This window comes from Vidua chalybeata, chromosome 7 (genome assembly GCF_026979565.1).
Source record: "Vidua chalybeata isolate OUT-0048 chromosome 7, bVidCha1 merged haplotype, whole genome shotgun sequence".
Lineage (NCBI taxonomy): Eukaryota > Metazoa > Chordata > Aves > Passeriformes > Viduidae > Vidua > Vidua chalybeata.
Window position 1 is genome coordinate 22,266,891 of NC_071536.1, and position 23,381 is coordinate 22,290,271.

The 23,381-nt window shown below is 35.4% G+C and overlaps 1 protein-coding gene across 6 annotated transcripts in view; it reads right to left on the reverse strand.

The window, feature by feature from the left end:
- The window catches only part of SLC4A10 (solute carrier family 4 member 10), a 187,084-nt gene that overhangs the window by 99,740 nt on the left and 63,963 nt on the right, over nucleotides 1-23,381 (reverse strand). For 4 of the 6 annotated variants that reach the window (XM_053947401.1, XM_053947400.1, XM_053947404.1 and 1 more), the window contains exon 1: nucleotides 18,485-18,586. The exons of the other annotated variants lie outside the window; for them this stretch is intronic. In XM_053947401.1, coding sequence (XP_053803376.1) covers nucleotides 18,485-18,565 — 81 coding nt within the window. In that variant the 5' untranslated portion in view covers nucleotides 18,566-18,586. Of the gene's footprint in view, nucleotides 1-18,484; nucleotides 18,587-23,381 lie in introns of those variants that run through there. 6 annotated transcript variants of the gene reach the window in all.

Genomic DNA, 23,381 nt, shown 5'->3' on the forward strand with positions numbered 1-23,381 from the left:
GAAGATTGTTTCCCTTTGAAATACAATGCAGAACTCAGCTACAAAGAGTATTAATATTCCACTTTTTTTTTCACAGTTTTTAAGACTCTCAGTCAAATTCTATCCCTTTTAAATTACATTCTTAATATACTCACAGAATAAATTATATCAACATAAACCTTTTTTCCAGCATCCTTCTTTCTTAAAAATCTATAACTGAGCAGAAGACATTTTGATTTTTCACACACTAGAAATTATGCATATGACACACCTGCTGACTCATAAGGAAAATAATCATGGTATTAATTACATCTTCATATAAGCCCCTTATTGATGATTAGACAACCTACATAATTCTGAAATGCCATCTGGAATTCAGGAACACCTGTCAGCATAAAACATGAAATACTGCCTTCCCTTAAACAATGGAAAGCTGTAATGTTGTGCTGGTTTTGGCTGGGGTAGAGTTACTTTTCTGCACAGTGCTGGTTGGGGGCTGTGTTGTGGGTTTGTGCTGAACACAGGTTGATAATTCAGAGCTCTTTTGCTTTTGCTGAGCAGGGCTTGCACTGAGCCAAGGCCCTTTCTGCTCCTTGTACGGCCACACTGGAGAGGGGGCTGGGGGTGCCTGGGAGACACAGCTGGGACAGGGGACCCCAAGTGACCACAGGGACATTCCAGACCACATGACATCATGCTCAGCATAGAAAGAGGAGAAAGAAGAGGAAAGGGGGAGGATATCTGGAGTGACAGTGTTTGTCTTCCCAAGTCACCATGACCTGTGATGGGGACCTGCTCTCCTGGAGATGGCTGAACACCTGCCTGCCCACAGGAAGCAGGGAATGAATTCCTTATCTTGTTTAGCTTGTGTGGGTGGCTTTTGCTTTCCCTATTAAACCGTATCGCAATCCGTAAGTTCTCTTACTTTTACTCTTCTGGTTTTCTCCCCCATCCCACTGGCGTGGGAATGAACAAGCAGCTGCATGGGGCTTGGCTGCTGACTGGGGTTAAACTATGACAAACATACAATTATCTCATTTATATTATCAAAAATTATGTATGTTTAAAAGATGGAATTCTAACATGTTCATTTCAGTTTATACCTATTATCATAAAGTTAGTGGTATAAAACTTGTGTATTTACCTTTCCAGTGGTCTGTAATAAAATACTAAACATTTTTGCAGACACCACACACACAAAAATTTTCTCAGTTCCAACATTACTGTTTTGTGTTATATTCATTTTACAGAATCATTACACAGTATTTGTATTTTTAAGGTCATTTTGGTTGAGTTCAGCTTAACATTTCATAAAGATGTCATTACTAAAGATATGGAAAACTAAGTTACTTGAACTCAAGAGCTACCAAGTGCATATTGGAAATATTTTGCAAAGACAATTAATTTAAATGGCTAAAAATCTGTTACATGTAGATGTCTGTTGTAGGAGGAAAATTACTGGTAACTGCCATGTTCAATCTTGTCCTTTAAACTGTCCTTGAGCAGACAGGCTCACACAAAACTGATTTAATGCACAGTCTGTATGCCAACAATTTAGGTGCTATAATTCTTTTCTCTTTCTGAAGACAAGCACACAGGGTTTTAAAAAAAAACACCTTGTTTTCAATATTATCATATTTAATTGCTTACATTACGTATAGCAATCTTCTGAGGTGGAAAGTACAGTGAATTTTATCTTTCGGATGAAATATAATTGCTTTTCCATTCCACTAGCTACATTATATCATCCTTTTCCCCTCTATCTACCTATCAAAGAAGACCCATCAAAACACATTTATAATGCAATAAGGTCTGTTCTGTAAGGTCTGAAGATCATTTTTTTAAGTGTCCCTTCAATGGCACTGCTTTTATGGCAGCTTTCTGGAGTAATCACTACTGGTTAACATAAAGCACAGCTTTCCTTTGGGTCAGCTCTGCTCCACATAGTTCAGGCTACACAACAAAGTAAGAAGCAATTAGTTTTCATCCCAGATTTGCATCTTCCCCAGGGCTGCATGTCATATGCATAAAAGCATCCTTCTCTGTCTTCTTTTTTTCCTCTTTTCTATTTTTATAGCAAAAGCCAAGATAATATTTAGCATGACTCAATAATGAAATGTCATGTTCTGCAATGCTGCTAAAAATTGCACTAATCAGCACTAGCTTCAAAGAACTGATTTGGCACTGGCCTCAGACTGAACACATATTTGATGTTATAATGCAATTTCTGTAACATATAAGCATAGAGAATCATTTCAGACATTAACTCTAAGCACAAAGTATTGCTATAAATAAAACAAAACACAAGCAGTTTTACACAGAATTAAATCTCAGTAATAGTTGTAATTCCTGTGTTCATCTGCCTTGAAGCATCCTGAGCTTGTTATATATCATTATGCACAAAAGAGCAGCTATAAACTGACACATAAATATTTTCTTCATATTTAATATGAAATCTTCTTTCTTAGAAAAGTCATTTTAGGTAGAAACAATAAATTTCTTCCATTTGCAAGGCAAACAAAAAAAACACTCTTTATCTATTCTCCATACACCTATCCAACTGAAGACAACGTTTTTATTTGAAAAGATTAAATAAAAAATCAAGGCAAAATAGGAGCTTAACTTTTTGCAATGGTCAGGTGTCCCACTTTTTCTGCCTAACAGGGTGGGGACAATTGCAACAAAACATGGACCAAAAAACTTTCCCACTTAAAACACTTGATAAACCGGTTAGAGCACTGGATATAATAATCAAATAATGAACTTCTAAATCCTTTCTGGATTCTGTACCTGTTTTAAAGTACCTACAATTAATTGCAGCTGCTTACTATGTTTTCTATTCCTTGGAGTAAATTTATCAGGACTGCCCAAGTGATGCAAACACCTTACAAAACCACTTACAAAGCACTTAGGTTATTGTGGTTTTTTGAATATTTTCAGTCACATTCAGAATCTCAAAACTTCTTCCTTTCCTTCTACCCTATCACTTCTGCCAGATCTGCAAACTAATCTTTATTCAATTGCTAGTTTCAGACAGATGTCTGAATAAATAAAAGACAGTACTCCTTGCTGCTATGTAGATGTAGAAGTAGGGTAACATCTTTATTCCTTTTACTTCACATTTTTTTACTACACTGAGATTTTATTCCTTTTACTTCATATTTTTTACTACACTGTGAAATACTTGGAAGTTCTAGAGAGGAGAACAGCATAGATGGTTATTTTGTCCTCTGTGGTTATTATTTCAATTTCTTATGTCTTTCTAGTGCAGTACCATTAGCTGAAATCCTCTTTTCTCACTTCATAGCAATGGCTATGTCAACTACTACAGAGAAGTCTAACAGCAAGAAGATGGATGTGAAGGCTTTATCCAAAGCCCAAATGAGATTTAATTTCAGCTTGTCTGGCCTCTCTCTTGTCCCAGTGCCAGTTGAGGACAGATCCAGGATAACAGCCCTATTTAGGTGTAGTTAGAAGCTGAACATGCAGACTTTAGCCCACTATGCAATAGGATTTTAGCTACTGGGCAGCAAAGGGGGGAAAAGTATGTGATTGCTAGTAATCAGCAGTAAGATGTATTTGGTTTTAAGTTAGATACACTTTCCATCTTAAGGGGTCTCCTTTCAGCCTCAGAAATCATGACATGTTTTTCAGATTTCTTCACCTCAAAATAGGGTCAGGGAGAGGAATCACAGAAGAGATCTTCTTGAAGCAGCTACTCATGTGGAAATAGCAAGTGCAAAGAAGAAAAAGGGTCATGACCAACTTTTCAGAACCCATTTTGACAACAACAACACAGGAGAGAGGAATTTTTGTCTTCCTTTACAGCCAGCCATAAAAATTTTGTTGTTTGGCAACTGCATCTTTTAGATGCAAATATATGCCAACCACATTTCAAAATTATCTTTTTTTGACATCATAAGCCAGCAATATCAATAATAAACTAAATCACTCTCTGAAACACCAATATAATGTACAGCAATTCTTCTGCTTCTCAAACCACTTTCAATTGTATTTGACAAACACTTTCTTCAAACACAATACAAGGATTAGTGACAGTAGCAGGAAGGTTTCTCATGCTGACCTTCCATAGAAATATGCCAACACTAGTGATATTGTTTCCCTTCTAACAGTAGAGGTAGCCTGGCTGAACCAAATCTAACTGAAGTGTTAAAAAATAGTATGGCCATTTTGTCATTCATTTTCAGGAAAAAATTAATATCCAATACCATAAAATTTCCTGTTACAAGGCCAAAGATTAAATCAGATTCCTTGTGAGCCTTCAGAGTTGACTTCTATATGACCTACTGTCCTCTAGAAGAGAAAAGAAGATTGTATTTGGTTTGTTTGGCTTTTTTTTTTTTTTTAACTGAAACTGGTAAATAGTTTCCTTGAATGAAACTGACAGGTCTTCCTGATCAAAACCTATAAATTCAAATGTAGGGTTTAATCTAAAGAGCTCCCAAGTCATCTATATTTTCAGGGACTAACTTCAGCAGAAAATCTAGAACTGATGACCCAGTATTTCTGCTCTCCAAAGATTTAGGTTGATCTGTATGATTTTGTTGTCATGAGTGAATTTTTTATCAAGGCAACTGTAATTGATGTGACTGAAAAACACAAACCTGTATCACTGAGAAATGTTCTGCTGCATGCAAATGAACAGCTACCACCATGGAAATGGAGACAGTCAGAGCATAAGGAGAAACTTCTCATAGTTAGACAATGATATTCTGATTATCTTTGCTCTCCCTCTTTATCTGTCTCAGATCATCAGTAAACCATGGTGACCAGGAAGGGTAATCCTAGAGAAAAGAGTTAGGAGTCCTTTATTCACAAGAAGATAAAAAGATAATTAAATCCTCCAAGCCACTTACAATACTATCAGCTATCTGAAAGCTCAGGTGGTCTAGTTAATTCACACAGGCATTAAGAAAAGCAGGAAACAGTACAAAAGCAGTGAGGACAGGGAAGGAAAAGACAGAAAAGAAATAAGTGAGATAATGAAATTGATAATCTATTCTGAGAAATAACAGGAGAAATAAACAGATTTCAAATGTCAAGTCACTTGTGCATCCTTTCTGCCCCAGCAATAAAACACTGCACTGTAAGGAAAATTTTCATATTGAAGACTCATTCAAAATATATTGGGAAAATTATCATGATCGTGGATTAGATAAGGAGGGATTTGTATAGCTTACAACTTTAGACAGCACAACATAAATAGTCAGGAATTTGAAATGTGCTGCCAAAGAATCAAAGATAAATAAGAATTAAATAGTAGTTGAACTGGTCTTTCTACCTCTTAGATGTAAGAATTAAACTTGTACACATTGCCCACCTGTTGTAATCTGGAAGCTTTAAAATCATCACTTCCATGTGATAAATAACATCTAGTTGTCCTAGACTAGTCAAGACACTTGAAAATAAAAACAAGCTAAAAGTTGAAAACAAGTTATGTAACTTTAATAGTGTGCTTCATGTTGAAATTACAGAATGTAACTTTTGGAAAGGAAAAGAGTATATACTGTAGAGTAGAAAGTAGGTGGCAGTACATCTGTACATGGCAGTACATCTTTCGTCAGTGCTTCTACATGAAAATGTTTTATTTTTAGAGAAGACTGCTATTATTTTAATTTTAAATTTTCTCATAATGCCACTAAATTGACAGACCCCCATGCAAATTTAGAGAACACAACAATGTCCATCAGACCAAGTATTTATGTATGAAGAGTACTTATCTAAATGATCCCAGTGGTCAGTACTTTAGGAAAACAGTAGAAATTACTAGATATCAAATTTTACTGGCACATGACAGGTAATGAAATTTTTGAGTTACATATCATTACTTTTATCTCCTGTACTGCTCTAAAGTGAAAACAGTTACAAGCACGATGACAAAAAATAATATCCAACACATACCCTTCATACCCTTCCTTGTCAAGATAACACCATCTCCTTTTATTAAAGAATGGATTCGTTTGTGGTGAACAAAAAAGAGAATTCTTATAATTTAAACATGCCACAAGCTATTTGGATCAATCTTTGAATTATTACAAATTGTACCAAGCTTATCATAATATTATTAAGGTTGTAAAAGACCTCCAAGATCATCAAGTCCAACTCTGACCTAATACCACCATACCCACTCAACTATATACAAGCTTTTGAACAATCACTCATTTTTAGAACACTTCCAAGAACAGTGACTCCAATGCTTCCCTGTGGAGTCTCTTTCAGTGTTAAACACTCTTTCAGACAGTGCAACAGGTGCTTCCTCTTCAAGCACAATCTTAATGTAGGAATTAAAAAGTAAAAATAATCTGCTGATCTGAACTGCAAGTTCTGCCTACTTTTTCTTTGACTAGCATTGCTATTAAATAAGTATGTGTATGCATATGTGAAGGAAAAAAAAATGTCTATGGGCTCCACTGATATACATGCTGCAAATACATGTATGATGTGCTTGTCCAAAAAATGCCTTAATTTATAAATCAATAATCACATAACTTAAAGAAGGTGTAACAGTTTACAGGAATACAAACAATAAATAGCCACAGCTTAAGGGTACTTAGCAACCTAAGTGTAATAAGATGAACACAACTAGCACATTTGCCAAGTCATTAACAGGTTATAATTCACTTTATAGACTACAGAAAGAGTTTTGATGAGGATCTTCAAAGATTGGGTGCTGTGAAATAAAGTTCACTAATGACTATAAATGAATGGCAATTGGGAAATCAAAATTGATACTATACTGCCAGTAGAGCAAACACAAGATTCAACCTTGTGGTAAAATCTCTCTCTTGGAAAGGAAAGGACAAGGCAAGTTGCAAAGCTGTTAAAAGAAAGACAAGAAGATGTATTTGTATTTGAGAAGATGAGTAAATAGACCTTAAATAGCAAGTGATGTAGGCAGAGTGAAAAGCAAAGATGATATTAACACCAGTAATCAAGTGAAGGGAAGCTGTAAGTATTAACGTCAGCCAGCCAGATGAGATCATAACAGTCATGGTGCTGAGGTGAGCCAGACCTCAATCTAATTTATGGCTACATGACCCAACAGGAACTGTCAACTATCAGAGCTACATAGAGCAAAAAGAGCACATCAGGAAAGAAAAGGAAAGAAAATTCAAGAATTATTTCTTACATGATTACATTCAGGCGATCACTGAAGACCAAGCAAATTTTCTGAGCTAAGCAGGGTTTAACTGGACTGGGGGAAAACCATTAAAAAATAAAGCAGTGGTGCCTTCATAAAGGTCATGCTCATGGCTAAATTATCTGAAGTAAGGTGTGGAGGAGGATGTAAAGCTGAGGATGGATTTCTGAGAGATCTAAACATACACCTACATACAGAAAGAGAAGGGGGAGAGGAAGACCCACCCAATAAAAAACTGAGTCTGTAAAGAGAAACAATCAACAAGGACAAAATGACAAATGTCTAAGAACAACAAAATTTAGTGAAGACTATAACATAGCATCACAGAGAGATGACAGATGGAGTGGAGGAGAATAAAGGATTAGACTGGAATTCCTCCAGGAAGAAGTCAAGTGGAACATTAGTGACATAAATTTCAGTGCAAAAGACAGAAACCAGAACTAAGCAGTTCTAGAAAGGCATTAGAAGTCAAGACAAGTGTACAAAGACAAGTGTACAAAGCATATGAATGGGGAGAGTGGGGACTGGGAGAAGATGAAGAAGGTCAAGGGTTGGGACATTAACCTGGTGAATAGAAACTTCTGAAGTAGAGGGTTGGCTTGTGCTGAGGTTTTTTTTTTTTTTTTTTTTTTTTTTTATATTAAGAGATTCAGACATACCTCTTGTATAAGGGAAGGAATTCAAGGAGAGAAGCAAAATTTAAAAGAAGTCAGAATAAGGATAGGCACAGGAAAGAGTTAATTGGAACAGGTTCAAAGACTACAAAGCAAAAACTTAAGTCCGTTTCAGTAAACAAAAAGGAAGCTTGAATTTTGACCTTTGTTAGTTTTAAGAAATTCACATGGAGAGATGGGGTAATAGATAAACTAAATGGAGAGCTGTGTGACTAATAAAAAATACAGAACAGGCAAAACTGCAAGCAAAAATATTCATAAGAGATGTCAGAAATCCCAGAGATTAAGAAATACAGAAAGTCAGCAGAATCAGAGAGTAGTATCTCTGAGGCATTGCAGATGGCATTAGGAACTGAGAAAATGGATACTGGGAGTCAGCCAGGACCATGAATGTCAGAAGGCTTTGGAACTGTCTGAGAAGAACAAAAAATAGTACCTAAAGGGAACTGATAAGCTGATAGAAGAAAGTAAAGACCAATAAAGGAAATCAAAATCATCAAGATCCACAAAACAGAAGTTTTACAAAGTTTCATTCCAAGAGATATAGAATAAAAATCTTTTTTAAAGTTCCAGTAGTTACCACAGAAAAGGAACTTGGATAACAGAGTGCAGGAAGAAGACCAACTCAAGCATGTAGCTGATTTGGCACATGGTATATAGTTCAAATGAGAAACAGTACCGGGGCAGCTACAGAGTTGGATGGTTATCCATATGGAGACTGAAGGGTGAGAAATTATGAATGGAAGAAAGTTGGAAGTCAAAGTCAGACAGAGATGGTTCGGAACAGGTATAGTTGTATGCATGTACACCATAAAAATATTAGAAAGACAGGCACAAGGATATTCTATTGCAAAATAAATAAATAATAAATAGGAGCAGGAAGAACTCAGAACAGTACAAAAGTACCTAATTCTTTGATCCAAATTCAGAACAGGTAATGTTTAGGTAACAATCTCCACAGAAAGGACCAGAAATGAGGCAGTGTTAATAAACAAAGGAAAAAAATCTCTGTGGGCAGGAGGGAACGGCAGGAGGTAGAAAGACAACATCTAGGTTCTTTGTATTTGTAACATTCTAGAAACCCCAAGAAAATAAAAAGAATACCAAATAATAGAGAAGATAAAGAGTTTTGCACTCAAAGAAAAAGGGAGTTACAGGAATTTCACAAGCTGAACAAGAGGCAGCTGTAATTTAAGGGAAGAAGGGAAGGACATTACACCAAAGCATAATCCAGACATAGATTGATATAAGAGCATGAAAAGCATCACAAAACACAGAGATAAACTAGCACCAATAAAGTAATCAAAAATCTCAAGAAAAAGGAAATCAGATCATACTAATTTTTGCTCTTTCATATATCCTGAAACTTCTGTTATCTGAAGTTGTTACACATATACTCTCTGACACACATTACTTGTTTTAACAAACAACATGATGATTTCAAATGCTAGTTGATAAGAATGATTTGCTGTGACATTGGTATACTAGGAAAGATTTAATCCCCTGAAGCTTATACTGCATGTCAAGTCCATATAAGCAGTACTGGTCAAAGCATTTTATACTTGTACACTCTGTGACAACACTAGAAGTTCATGCCAATGTACAGTAATAAATCTTTTGTAATGTGGAACTGGACTAATCTGAGTCCTACTTTCACAGGAATTTTAATTACATTTATGGATCATTTGCCAGAATTGTATAGTGATTGCTTCATTCTTCTCAAGATATAGTACACAAGGGAGTAAATATCATCACTGGTTCTTATGCATTCTTGGACATACAGATACCTGGGATTTTGCAGAGGCATGTTAAAGGTTTTCTTAAGGAGCTTGTTTTCTTATTTTAAGCTTATTTATTCTTTTCAAGCCGAACATCGCAGCTCACATGATACGTAACTTTACCAATGATTATGTTCAAGTAAAATTCTGAAGGCAAAGGGCTGTAAACCGAATAAGGCCAGCTAATGTATTTTAAACCAGACATATCCCAGAAAGTTGCGTAGGGCTTTTGGACCCCAGATAAGGGTGTAATCAGATCTGTGATATGGGAACCACAGATTTCAGCTAACATATTAAATAGGAGTTGATTCATCTAAGAAGAAAAAAAAAAGAAGGAAAAAAAGAGAAAAAATAACAAGTTAATTGAAAACCATTTTTTTGCTGTGACTCTGATATGCTATTATAGTCACAATTACGTACACTTAAAAAACAAAGAGGCACCCAAACTTAGAACTGGAAATATGGAATCATTTTATTTTCTTTGAAACATTAATGGTCTAGGATAATTTCTTCTGCTGATATCAGTATGGCAGAATACAAAATCCTAGGAAGTAGGTTTGTAACCCATCAGGTTTCCAAATCCATTTTCAAGTGCTAGAATTCTCAGTAGATGGAAACATAGCACACAAAGGCATTACTCTTCAAAAAGGGGTATGAAATACGTCAGGTTGCACAACTCCTATGTAGTCAATGGGAGCTAGATGCGAGTCCAGATAAAAATTATCTTGAAACATAGTTTTGCATTGGTCTGCAAAAGCAGACTTTAAACAGTGCATATCAAAAGAGCTCTCCTCTGCTTAGAATGAGCATATTTTGAACTGGCACAGTGCAGAGAAAAATTCTATGGGAGATGAGAAGCAACAACAGGACCTCAGAAGAACAGAACTGAACAGAACTTTGAATCTTTGTCTATCCTTCAAAAAAAGAAGGCCCAAAGCTTTTACAAGACCACTAAAGATTGAAATGGCTTCTCTCTGTACATTCTACATTTAAACTGAAGGATTTTTTTGTAGAGGAATAAAAGATAACCAAAAATGCAAATGCTCCCACTTCTCCCTTTAGCAGTGGATTTGACTTGCACAGGCACTCTGGAAGTCTGATCATCCAACCTCACAAGCACTGGAACAGCAAGTTTAGCTTACCTATCTATATCCATTTACTATTTATCTGCTAAAAAGAGTACTGGGGGGAGAGGAGGGGAGTAGCAAGAGACAATTAATTACTAAGTAATAGATGAGAAATTCTCATTTTCAACAGCAAAGGATCAAGTCAATAAATCTTGTGCATAGTTCTATTAATAGATACTGCTATAATTTCCTTGAAAATTTTATTCATGATTACTCTCATTCTTGTTCATTTTCCAACGTCCTGAATCACAAAAGTAATGCTTATGGCAAATTATGGCAAAATATTAGCAAAGATGTGATGGCGTTTTTAATCTGTCAATGAGAAAAACTGAAATTCTAATATTATTACCTTGTATTTGATGTGTCTTGTTTTAAGCACTTTCTGAATGTTCCTACTTGCTCAGTTTCCTTCTTACTCTTATGCTGGTTTATATTTCTAGCTAGCCTAGAAGCAGTATCAAATTTGCATATCCTTCCAACAGAATATATTTTAGTCAACAAAAGGCTGCTTATAATACCAAATTCTACAGGTGAAACACTGTACATCCTTATCTGAAATCTCCCTTCATACCTTTGAACTGGAAACCTGCTGTTCTCTGAGAAGTGTGGTGCTGTTCTCCTGTGCTCTGCTAGATCAGTGTATGTTCCTGTCCCAAATGGCAGAGTGCAAACCAAGAGAGGAAGATATTAGGTGATGAATGTGCTGGGCAGGCAGGAACATCCATTATGGGAACAGCATCCACTCCAAGGCTTAACCAATTTACTTTACAGGATCCCTGATGCCCAACTCTGTATGGAAGAAGCTGCCAAAAGTGTCCAAAACAAAAGAGCCTGAATCTTGTTTGCTATGACTTGAAAAAACGGAATAAGAGATTCTTCCATTCTCCTGGAAGAGAAAGGTGCTATTCTTTACATTCCTACATTAAATTAGAGAACTACAGGTGTGTACAGTGTAGCCAAGCAAAGACAGGAAAATTAAATGGAAATTAAAGTAGAAATTGATAATGACACTTCTATGAACATGAAAGGAGGCCCATGAGGGAAATAAAGTCTAAGCAATTACCAGCAAAATTTGTTTATAGCTGATGATACAGACATTACTTAAAACGTATATTTAATTCTTGTCTCTGCAATTGCAAATGATGCTAAAAAGGAAACAATTTAACAGTTCTTATCTGTTGAAGGAGGCAAGAAAAGGACTCAGAGCATGTCTCACTTCTGTGCTGAGGTTTCTGTTGCTGTAGATGTTCAGGACACAAGGCAGTGCTAGTAACTACTTTTGACAGCACAAATTACATCTTTCACTGACATCCATAGCAAATATGCATGTTTGCATTAGAAGTTAAATGGCTGAGAAATTTCAGCACATCTGCACCCTAGAAACTAGAAAATCACTCAGGAAAGAGGAGGAGGGGAGCAGAAGGCAGACTGGGCAATAACAAAACCCAGTGAGTCACTGTGAGACATTCAGTGAGCAGCAATGAGAAATTCACTCATGACTACGTGCAGAAGGACTGGTGACAGAACACTGAGATCCAGCAGAGGATCCAGTCTGCCAAAGGCAACAATGCAACCAAGTTCCCAGAGAAAGAGGCCTTCAGTTCCTTCTGGAAGACAAGAACGCCAACACAGCTTTTCATTTCCATATGCTTCACATTTCATATGTCAGGTAAACTTCACTGGCAGTATCCAGCCACTGCCATTAAATCCTGTGCCCAGGTAATCTAAAATGTTGTATTTTTGGCATGTATTAGCACAACCACCTTAACCTATAATATCCTTATATTCTAAAGATAAGATCAAGGCACACTTATCAGACACTGAGCTTCATCCTTAGTAGTACTCACAGAGCTAGGCCTACACTTGTCACATGGAATCTAAGCACCCAGCAATAATCTTCAGCTGCATATAAAACACAATAAAAACATCACCATATTACTATCACTGCTATGAAGTTATAATTCTGTATTTTCACATGTATTAGATTTTTCTATTGATCATTCAGTGAACTCCATTACAAATGTTACCTGGCAGACAACACTGAGGTAACACCAACCAGTCTCAACTTTCTTATATACTAAAAGTTGTCTGATTTTAAATTTGTCTGATTTTAAATTACAAATTCTGATGTCCACAACCACTGCTTAAGACACCCATACTTGTATGGAGTCTAAAATTCTTTATATGGACTAGAATTAGAAAACAATGGGAAGGAAAAAAGGGAAAGAGAAGGATTGCTATTTTTCAAGTTTAAAGATTTCAGATAATCTTAGCAGGAAAAAAGAACAAAAACACTTAAATATCCTTTTAAAATGAACTAAAATGTGACATCAGCTGGTATAACTGACCTGCATGGTTACCTCTCAGAAAGAAACTCACCTAAAGCATAGTTCATCTCCTCATATCATAAACTTGCTGTCAGGTTCCACCACACCAATTCCTGTCTCCAAAACAGAACTACACACCTGAATGGTCTTGCATAACTGGAGCTCCCCTAATCAATATAAGGACAAGGTATTTCTCTCCTTTTCCACTTGCAGGATTCAGACATAAACACGACACTGCCTTTCCCAGAAAGTTCTAATCACAGGATGTGGGCATAAACCTGATACTGCTTTGGCTGGAATACTTTTAATTGCCTTAAATGTGGATACAAACCATATGGGTATGATTCCTTGCATGTATTTTAATGACTCTGCGTGCCTGCATAAAATCTTTAATAAAGAAAATTTAAACAAGTGAACTCATTATGCTAGCAGGAGAGAAATGGATGGATCTTAAATCACTGAAGGTTCCTATATAAATTTTTGTTTCATTTAAGCAGCCTGGGGGAACAAAGGGAAGCTATTATAAAAATGAGAAAAATTTTCTATACCTCAACACTCCCTCATGTCCCTTAATTCCTTTTTTACATCATTCAATATACCAAGCTGAATATTTTTTAACAGTTAATGATTGCTTGAGAATATTCGAGAACTCTCAGTTCACTCTGAATTTCAAGCAAAACTAGAAATTAACAAGTTATTTTTGTCAAGTTGACTAAAAACACAACTCTTTAATCCCTCTAGGTCATGTTTAATTTAGTTTACCTTTTTGGGTTTTTTTGATTAGTGATATCATACTAGATAATATCCTTTTATTCAGTTACTTTGAAGTTTGCTTAGCTCAAAATATTAGTCTAGCCTTTCCCTTCAGGATTTATTCTCTGCTTATGTCAATTAGTATTGGGGGCTGTAGATTCCATATAAGACATTTCAAAACAACAGGAGGTTTCATCACAAAAATGACCACTATGAATGGAGCAAAGCTATTTTCAAAGCTTTCCCTCTCCACAGGATTACCAATTATAATTTTCTGTGCATTCAGTCCTCATTTTTCAAGGCTTTCTGTGCAAATTTTTCCATAATTAATTGACTAGTTAACAGACAATTCAAGTTTCCTTACCAGGTAATGTGATTCTGCCCCTCTACTGAACCCTGTTGAGACATTACTTAAGAGCTCTGAGCAGGTCTGGATTCCCTTCTTACATGAGTGAAATGGACATAATGAAGTAAGCTCAGTAAAGGAACATAGAAGTCATCAAAGGAGAGGCTGAGTGCTGGGACTGTTTCAGGCTGAAAAGAGAAGGCTCAGAGGTGTCTTATCAGAACATACAACTCCCTCACTGGTGGCAATGTAGAGAAGACCTAGCCAGACTCTTGGTGCTGCCCAGTGAGAGGGTAAGAGCAAATGGATACAAATGAAATATTAGAAGTATCACTTCAACATAAGAAAAAACTTGGTGCTCTTAATAATAAGGGAATAGCAATATTTTACCACCTTACTATCAGTCACATCTTGTAGTCTCCTTATTGGTATGTACATGGTTTAAATGATCTCCAGAAAAGCGATTTTAGGGTCACACTGAGAAGACTATGGCAAACAGTGTAGAGTTTACTCTGTGTGATCTGTAGTTAATATTGAGTTTATTAATGAAGCAATCTATAGAAATTTACCAGAATTATGGATCAGCTGCTACTTAAAAAAATTGTACTGACAGCAAAGCCACTGACTGCAGTAGTGTAACAGCACCCATGTTGATGGGGTTCTTTCATTAATCGCATTTACTGAAAATTTAAGTAAGGCAAAATAAATATGGTCTTGCAAAGAAACAAGAAACAACATGAATAAGTCATATCCTTTAGGAGGCTCATTATGGGATGGGAGGGTGAAAAGAGAGGCACAGGGTGGAGAAAGAGAGAGAGAGAGAATGAACTGAGATAGTTCTCACAAAAATGCAACTCTAAGTAATGCATAAACATTCTCTTTTACTGCATTAATATGCTCAGCTTCCCTACTACTTCATCTTAGGTGGTTCCACCTCTACAGGAATTTTTGGGGACTAAATATGACTCTATTCTAAATTTTTTAACAGATTACCATGGTATAATTTTTTATTTTTATTATTTTTTATTATTTATTCACATTTTCAGACTGTATCTTAGCAAAACTCCTTTGAATAATCTTTATTCAGAATGACCATGTGATGATATTCTTGGAACACTAAATAGATTGGAAGATTCTTGGAACACTCATTGTGTAGCTATGTGTTTTGTGACCATACAGTTACCTATTACATATTTATGCTATGCTACTTTATGTTTTAAACCTTTCTGATATGCTTTTAGTAAGCCTTCCCTAATTCTGGTCATTAGGCCCAATGACTTGATACATGAATTAAAACACTTACTGAGAAAAATTTGGCCAGAGAAGAGGGTCATGTCTTAGGAAGTAGATTTATGTACACCAAAAACACTAGAATTCTTTCAGCAAAATCTGAAAGTACTTTTTGCTTCTAGTGTTTTGCAAATGTTTGGTGACAATCTCCCATTTGTCCCAGTGTTCTCATTTCCTTAAAAACTGGCACTACAACCTACAAAAAAAAAAGTCCATACTGTGGAATCAGGACAGCAACCAGTAACAAGTAAAAGCATCACAACTGTGTATGTGCACGAGTGAGAGCATTCTTGTATAAAATTGATAAATGACACAAATATTTGGTTTCTTGCCCAGCTGTTCTTAAAACAGTGTTTTGCTACAAGATCTTTATCAGAGGGTTCTGTAAATGGCAATGTTTTAAAGATAAGGAAACACATACTCATGGATGTGTATTTGTTATGCTCAGTCAAGGAAAAAGAATTCTCTATTTAGAGAGATCCTTCCTTACACAGCATTCTTTAAATACTGACAGTACCAATCATCTTGAAGAGAGATGATACAGTTTTAAAGAAGGCACAAAAATGTCTTCCTGTTAAGTTGCTACTAACACAGTGCCCTGAATTCAATGACTCTTCTCTTGTGCAGCAAGAGCAAATATCAAATATCAGCAAGGCTCTTTCAAACTTGTCTTTTTTAGGGGGCTGGAGGTGGGACTTAAACAAGTAAAACAAACAAAATCATTTGCAGTTTTAAGTTTTCAGATCACTTCAGTCCAATTCCCTGCCCTCATGTGTCTAACTCTATCTTGCTGCAATTTCTTTTCTTCCAAAATAACTTTACTTTCTTAATACATTCTTCTGGGGTGTTACTCTCTAGCTCCTCCAAATGAACAAGGGACTATGTCCTAAGGGGACTATGTCCTTTGAGTGAAAAAACATATTCAAATTCACTTGCAATAGTCATTAATATTGTTGCTTCAAAACAGAATGACCTAAGCACAAACTTCCTCAAGCAAGCATTTTTCACCAATTCATTTTCCTTTGTAGATAGTTTCCATTGTCAACAGGCTGCAATGGATGTCTACTGCACTACTGGAGATTATACCAATGATATATTCCAAAGCCATCCACAGAATGCAGTTTGCAGAATTAGTGTAAGTGATGAGAGTCCAAGACAAGCACAACCTACTGCTGTAGCTTCCAGATGCAAAATTCCATGGAGATCTAATTATTTAAAATGAGCAAAGAAGCAACTTCAAAATTAAGCTAAGTCAAGATTGTAAATTGAATAAGGAAAACAAAGAAGCTGGGGAAGGTTGGTCCTATTAAAAGGTCTATAAATACTCTGCAAAGCACCAAAATACCATGAAACCAATACTTTCAGGAATTTCATTCCAATGCCAGGAAACAGAATGTACTCATTGTGACTAATACATCAAAATACTGAAAATAAATTCTAACAGATTAAAAGGATCTTGTAGCAAGAGAAAGGTATAGTTAAATCATGCCAAACTTAATCAAGCTTAAGAGCAGGGCAGTCTTTGCCCATTATTAATAAGAACGTAAGATGGATAAAGTAGACTGTGAAACTGGAATTTATTGTCAGTACAAGTAATACAATATTTTCTACAAATATGCTTTTAATTAAAAATTAAAAGACAGCTTTTTTACCATTGCTGCACAAACTTAAGTCTGATCTTCTGTTGTCTCCCACACACATACAGCTTCAGCAAAATGTTATTAAATGGGGTGAAACCAGAATTTAGTTCCAAATGTAAAATCAAATCCATGACTTACATGTTTACCTTTCTATGTGAATACACAAAAATATTTTTAAATCTTCATCACTTAATCCTGTGCTTTGTGATCAGAAAATACTGCTCACTCCTGCCAATCTGCTGTCCAGTTATACATGAAAATTGTTGTTCCACAAGGGTAAAGCAAGAGACGGAAAAATTGCCACTACTTTCAGGCTTCAGCTGAGCTTTTAAAACACATGGTCAAACACGTTGCCATGGAAATGTTCTGCAAATATATGTAGAATTTCTTAAGATGGAGTCGAATATCCCTTTTTAAAATAAATTTCTCCTACAATTTTAAATGTAATTGTTCTATGATGTATTTAAGGGAATACATCAGCCATTATCTAACGTTTATAACACCTAAAGTGCTAACAATATCTCCAAATCTATTTTGTGCTTCATATATGAAATTAGGCCACTATCTTCCTATTAAAAATACCCATATACCTGTTTTCTTTTATGTACTCTGACTTTACTATACACACAACATCACAACACATTAGCAGATCCACAAGTATTAGACTTGCAATAAAGTTGACAGCAGTTACCCAAAAAAAAAAAGATACATGCTTCAATAAAATTAATCTGGTTTTTAATAATATTCTTAATTTTTAAGATATTAATCTTCTCTTCTACAACCCATTAGTATTAGTATGCACCACTGAGTGTAATAATTAAAAAGAGGAGAGTTATCTTGCCAAACTTTCACTGTTATGTTCCATGAGCTATTTTTAAAACTGATTTGAAATGAAGCAAAAAGAAAAAGAATCTACTGCTGCAAAATGAAGCAAGATCTATGCCTGCAGAATAGCCCCATCCTGTTACACAATGTGATACGTTGTTTTAAATAACCTGGCACTGTAGGTAAACAATTGCCTTATCCTGCATTTCATATGACAAACAAACACAATCACAATAGCTTTTGTGTGTCATGTAAAGATAAAGCAAAATAAAAATGCAATACAATCTTGTCATTTTACTTTACAGCAAAGGGATAACCTTTCACCATTAATTAGTTAAAAGAAAACATATTCACAATAAAACAGGTTGAAAATATATAGAGAATAACCTTACATTTTTCAAATAAAAATTAACACGTTAGAATTCCAAGATATACGTTGCTCTGCTTATGTAAACAGTCTACCCTATAAATCCTGTAGCACATCCAATATGAAGCAGTTACACAGACAAAGAGATTGCAAATGACCTAAAACTGTAAAACAAACCCTATGTTAGAAATATTAGTATAAATCATGAGGTCATACCTGATGACTTAGGGACTGTAATGTCTCACCGGTTCCAAGCTGCATGACCTTTCTATTTCCAGAGACCCCCAAAAATTGCATTTCCTGTCTTATCAAAGTACATCACAGACCTATCTATCTTTCAAAATCTTCTGGGCTAGGGAAGAAAGCATTAACAGCCATTCTGTCCACCAGTAAGTGCTGGAGTCATTACCCTCAAGATATCAGATCTTAAATATAGTTTCCTCGGTGCGATTACAGACATCCAGCAGTCGAGGAGGCTGACACAGCTATATCACTGATGCTGCTAATGCCATCTGAAAACAGTAAGCTTACTGCTTAAAGCAATCCTGCATCGTCCAAACAGAACAAGCCACATCCTTCAACTCCTCACTCGTGTTTTTTATAAAACCTAGCACTGCCATTATAGATTTTGTTTTCATCTCTGGTCAGCTAAAGGAGAAATTAGATATTATGTAACCAGCTTTGCATTAACAAAAGAAAAGCAGCAGATGAAGTGACATATCGAGGTTATCAGATTTTACTTGCATGACCACTCCTCAGCAAGCACAGTCACCATTCACAAGAAGCATCAGAATCTAATCTAAAGGAAAATCACCAGAAATAAATTATAAACAACTCACAGCAGCAAGGGATTTTAATTCCTCTGTGATACTGAAACAGCTATTTTTATGAAGCCTTATAAATCCTAGTCAATATTAAAATAAAAACATCGCTTGCCTAGTATTTTAGTGTCTATTTTTAATAAATTGCATGATCACTGCATTGTTTCCATTACTCCTTGCTATCAGCCAGAAAACAGCATGACTTGAAAATGTGCCAGTGTTATGACAGCAAAAATGTGGTTTGATATCAAACAAAACAATCATGCATGAATTTTTTCTGATAAGAGAGACCTTTCAAGCAAACAATGTACAGTAACCGCCTTAATAATTTAAAAATTATTAAGACTACAAAGTAATAACTGGATTTTTTAATTACAACATATGCTTTACACAACGTGAAATTTCCGAGTGGAATTTATTATTATAAACCATTATTCATATTTACTGTTGCTAGTATTATGGCAGCAAACACGCAAACAGAAAAAAACACTTCACAGACCTAAGATGAAACAGTGCCACCAAACTGGTAAAAGTATCATTTTGTAATTTCTCTGAATTCCAGACCCACAGAACAATTTTTTGTGTTCACTTAGTGAGATACTAATTTTGAGGCATTCCGTTCATCTGCTTAAACACACAGGAATTTTCTCTCAAGACATATTGAAACACTTTGCTACCAATTGAATTTTAGTGACAAATAAAACTTGGAAGAAAAAACTCTACCCTAATTTAACTTCAGCTTGCTTCAAGTGTTATTCAAATTAATTTGGATGTCCTTCTTTATTCAAAATATAAGCAGAAGCTGAAAGTAGAAGCAAATAGTTCTAAATTAGTTCACCCAGATCCTATCCTGTTAGTTAAACTTTATTATTATACAGTTGTAGTAATCACTCCTTTGTGTAACTGAAGAGTTAATCAAATTTAGCTTACAGTCATTCACATTATAGCACTGATAAAAGCAAACTGGTCTCATCCATGAGTAACACATATTTCCCTTTAGAGGGAGAAGTTACCTTCTATCAGGTTTAATTGGGTTCACTTTATCCAGTGTGCAACTGCCTCAGCATAAGGATGCTACATCTCCAGGGAAAGGGAGCAGTCAGCCACACACTGGTGCAGGGCCTCCAGTGAAGTGTCCAGCAGCCTGGCAGAGCCAGTCAGTGAAGCTTTGAAGCGCAGCAGAGAACCAGATAAGGCCCAACTTGGCGCTGCTTTTTATATTCTCTGAGAGTTAATCCTGATGTCCAACAACCTGACACTGTCTTTTTACTGCTACTGACAGTGGCAGTCAGAGAGCCACATCTGAACATTGTGAATGGTCTCAAAAGCTGCCACTTTTCAACTTGCTCCAGATTAACTCATTAATTCACTTTCAAACCAGAAAATATTACTAAATCTATGCACACAGAAATAAATGCATATGCACAAGGAGACAAAAGGCCCTTCAAAAAACAAACAAAAGCAATTTAGCAATGAAAGGAGAAAACAGCTTTCCCCACATCAGTATGGAATAGGAATGTCTCCAAAAGTAGTATTTTTATTTCCAAAGGTAATTTACAAAAATAATAATACACCAGCACTAGTAAGTTACTTTCTCCTGTACAAATCCTGAGTTCTGTCTGAATTCATTCTGTCCAATATCTACTCACAATTATGTAAGAGAGTACAACCCCACATCTCTAAGTTGATGCTTTCAAGTCCCCAAAAGCTGCTTGCTAGGACACAAAGGCCAGTAAGATGGTAAGAAGTGATATAAAAATGTAGGTTGCCAAGCAACCTTTCATAAATATTATGTAGGCTCTCCCTGTGCAAGTCTTGTACTGCATGATATTCTCCACTCAAAGAGTGAAAAACACCCAGCTAGGGGTTCTCCCCACAGCTGTCAAACACATCACTTCAGAGTTTCTGCTCACAAAGAGTACATGGTCTCTCCTCCAGCTGGACACTTGAAGAATTCAAGAACTAGCAAAACACAAGGTAGAAGATTATTTTCCTGAGTTTGGTTAAGATCTCAGTAAAAATTATTAATTCACTCAGAAATATAATATTATTTCTTTGTGCACATTATCCCAGCTAATGGAATACTTTCATTGAACTTATTCCATGCTTTTCCGCATGTCAATACCATTACTTCTTTGCTAAAGTGAAAATTTTAACATTTCATTAACAATGTTAAAGCAGAGGGAGGGTAGAAATACAGTAACATTTTTTAAAATATAGATATTTATTCTAAGATGTTAAAGCAAAAGTCTTGTAATCGATCCCCTTTAGATTATCAACAAGTACCACTTTATGTCACACCAAAAATTACTCACAAATATAATTTGCTTTTATTTCATTCTTCTTCACAGGACAAAAAGAAAGAAAATTCATTTCTTGTGAATTATGCAAGGTGAAATAATGGTCACTTTGAATCCATCACAAATCAGTTTCATATCAAATAGAGCTGACCTAAGCAGTGAGGGAGCAAGCAACAGAAGCTCTGACACTCAGCTTTATAAACTAAGTGTAAGCCGTGTTTGCTAGTACTAATGATCATGATAAAGAACATTTGAAATTAGTGCCAGATATTGGAGACTGTGAAAGGTGAAATTATGTAGAGCTGCACCAAAAGAGCTGGAAGACCACTACAAATGCATATTTCTCAGCAGTAATTTGAGGGATGAGTTTTACTACATATTTTTATAAATTACCAGAGCATAGGATGAATTACAGCCAAAAAATCACAGTTCAGAAATTTCTGATGTGAGAAAGCACTGCTAGTCTATATAAGACTGGAACAGTACCAGGAAGATATGGATTACCTCTAGGACCACAAGAATAAAACTGAGGTAAAATTTAACAGTGCAAAATGAAAAGATGTGAACTTGATGATTATTAAATTTCTGCTGAAAGTTGAGATCTCAGCAGCTGAAAATTACAGTGGATGAAATTCTGTGTACAAAGCAGATCACAAATAGATATGAGCTATCAAAATGATGTCCCTATGGAAATTAAATAAAAATTTTAATTTATCAGGTAATATATTTCTAATACATAGATCTCAACATTAATGCAATAATAAATTCTATTAAATTTTTATTGTTCTTGATTTTGATCATCTAGTGTCTAAAAAAGGAATTGAATCTGGAAGAGAAAGACTTCTACAAGGGTCAGGGAAAATTTGAGAAAAAACTGAAAACATTTACTTTCTTTAGCTTAACAAACAAAAGACTAAAAGAGACATCTGCATACGTGTATCAAGAAAGAAGTGCCAAAGAAAAAGAAACTCAAGTACAAATTTGTAACAAGCACAAATCCATACTACATCATCAGTAATTTGGGAATTTTAACTAGCAGAGGCTGGAGGCCTGAAAGTGGAGGAAATCAAAATTAGAAAACATGCAGAAGTGTACCTTGCACAGCTCTATTTCTAAAATATATGAAAACACTGACAAATGAAGAAAAATGCAGAATTAAAAGTTACAGCAGAATTGGGATCAAGGACAGGACCTAAAGAAAAAACAATAGATTGCAATGAGGCTCAGCACTGATTGGAAATTGGTTTAGAAACCTGAATTTAAAAAAAAAAGACATAGTAACAATTGGTTTCTCACGTTCTAAAGACACCAGACTTTCATCTTAATACATAGAATGGTATTAACAATATGAAAAGCTTAGCAATTTCTCTTAACCAAAATAAACTTAAAATTCCAAGTTTTAGCTGATTGCTCAGATCAGGTTAAAATTTTATCTCTGTAGTTGAGTGGAGTAAGCTGAAAAGTAATTAATGATAGCTATTCTCCTTTAATCCTGATGAGAGGACTATTTCTATTACCTTTCTTTAGTCTACATATGTATCTCTTATTCAATTCTCCCATTATATTACTGAGGTTTGGATAAAGTATTAAAATCCTTCTTTAGGGAAAAAGGAAGATCATTAGGAAATGGAAGTTTATTTTTATTAACTCAGTTTAAACTTGTTATATTTTATGGACATATCAAATGAGATACTGTCCAAAGACTCTCCTTGGATTATGTCAGCAGGCATTATATAAATCTAATCAGCTCATCTTTGGACACCCATGACTATGGTTAAACAAAACTCAAAATATTTATAAAGCAAAATAAGAAACAAGTAGAGGCAGACCTGAACTATGGATGCATAGTCAAAATTTGCAAATTAACTGCCTGGTTCCAAATCTGCCTAGCAGATAATGCAGCTGTATTAAAACCTGACTTCCCAAGTATCCCACTGCTAGTGTGGCTGAATCCTAAATTTAAAACCCAAGCCTGTACTTCTGGTCAGTCTC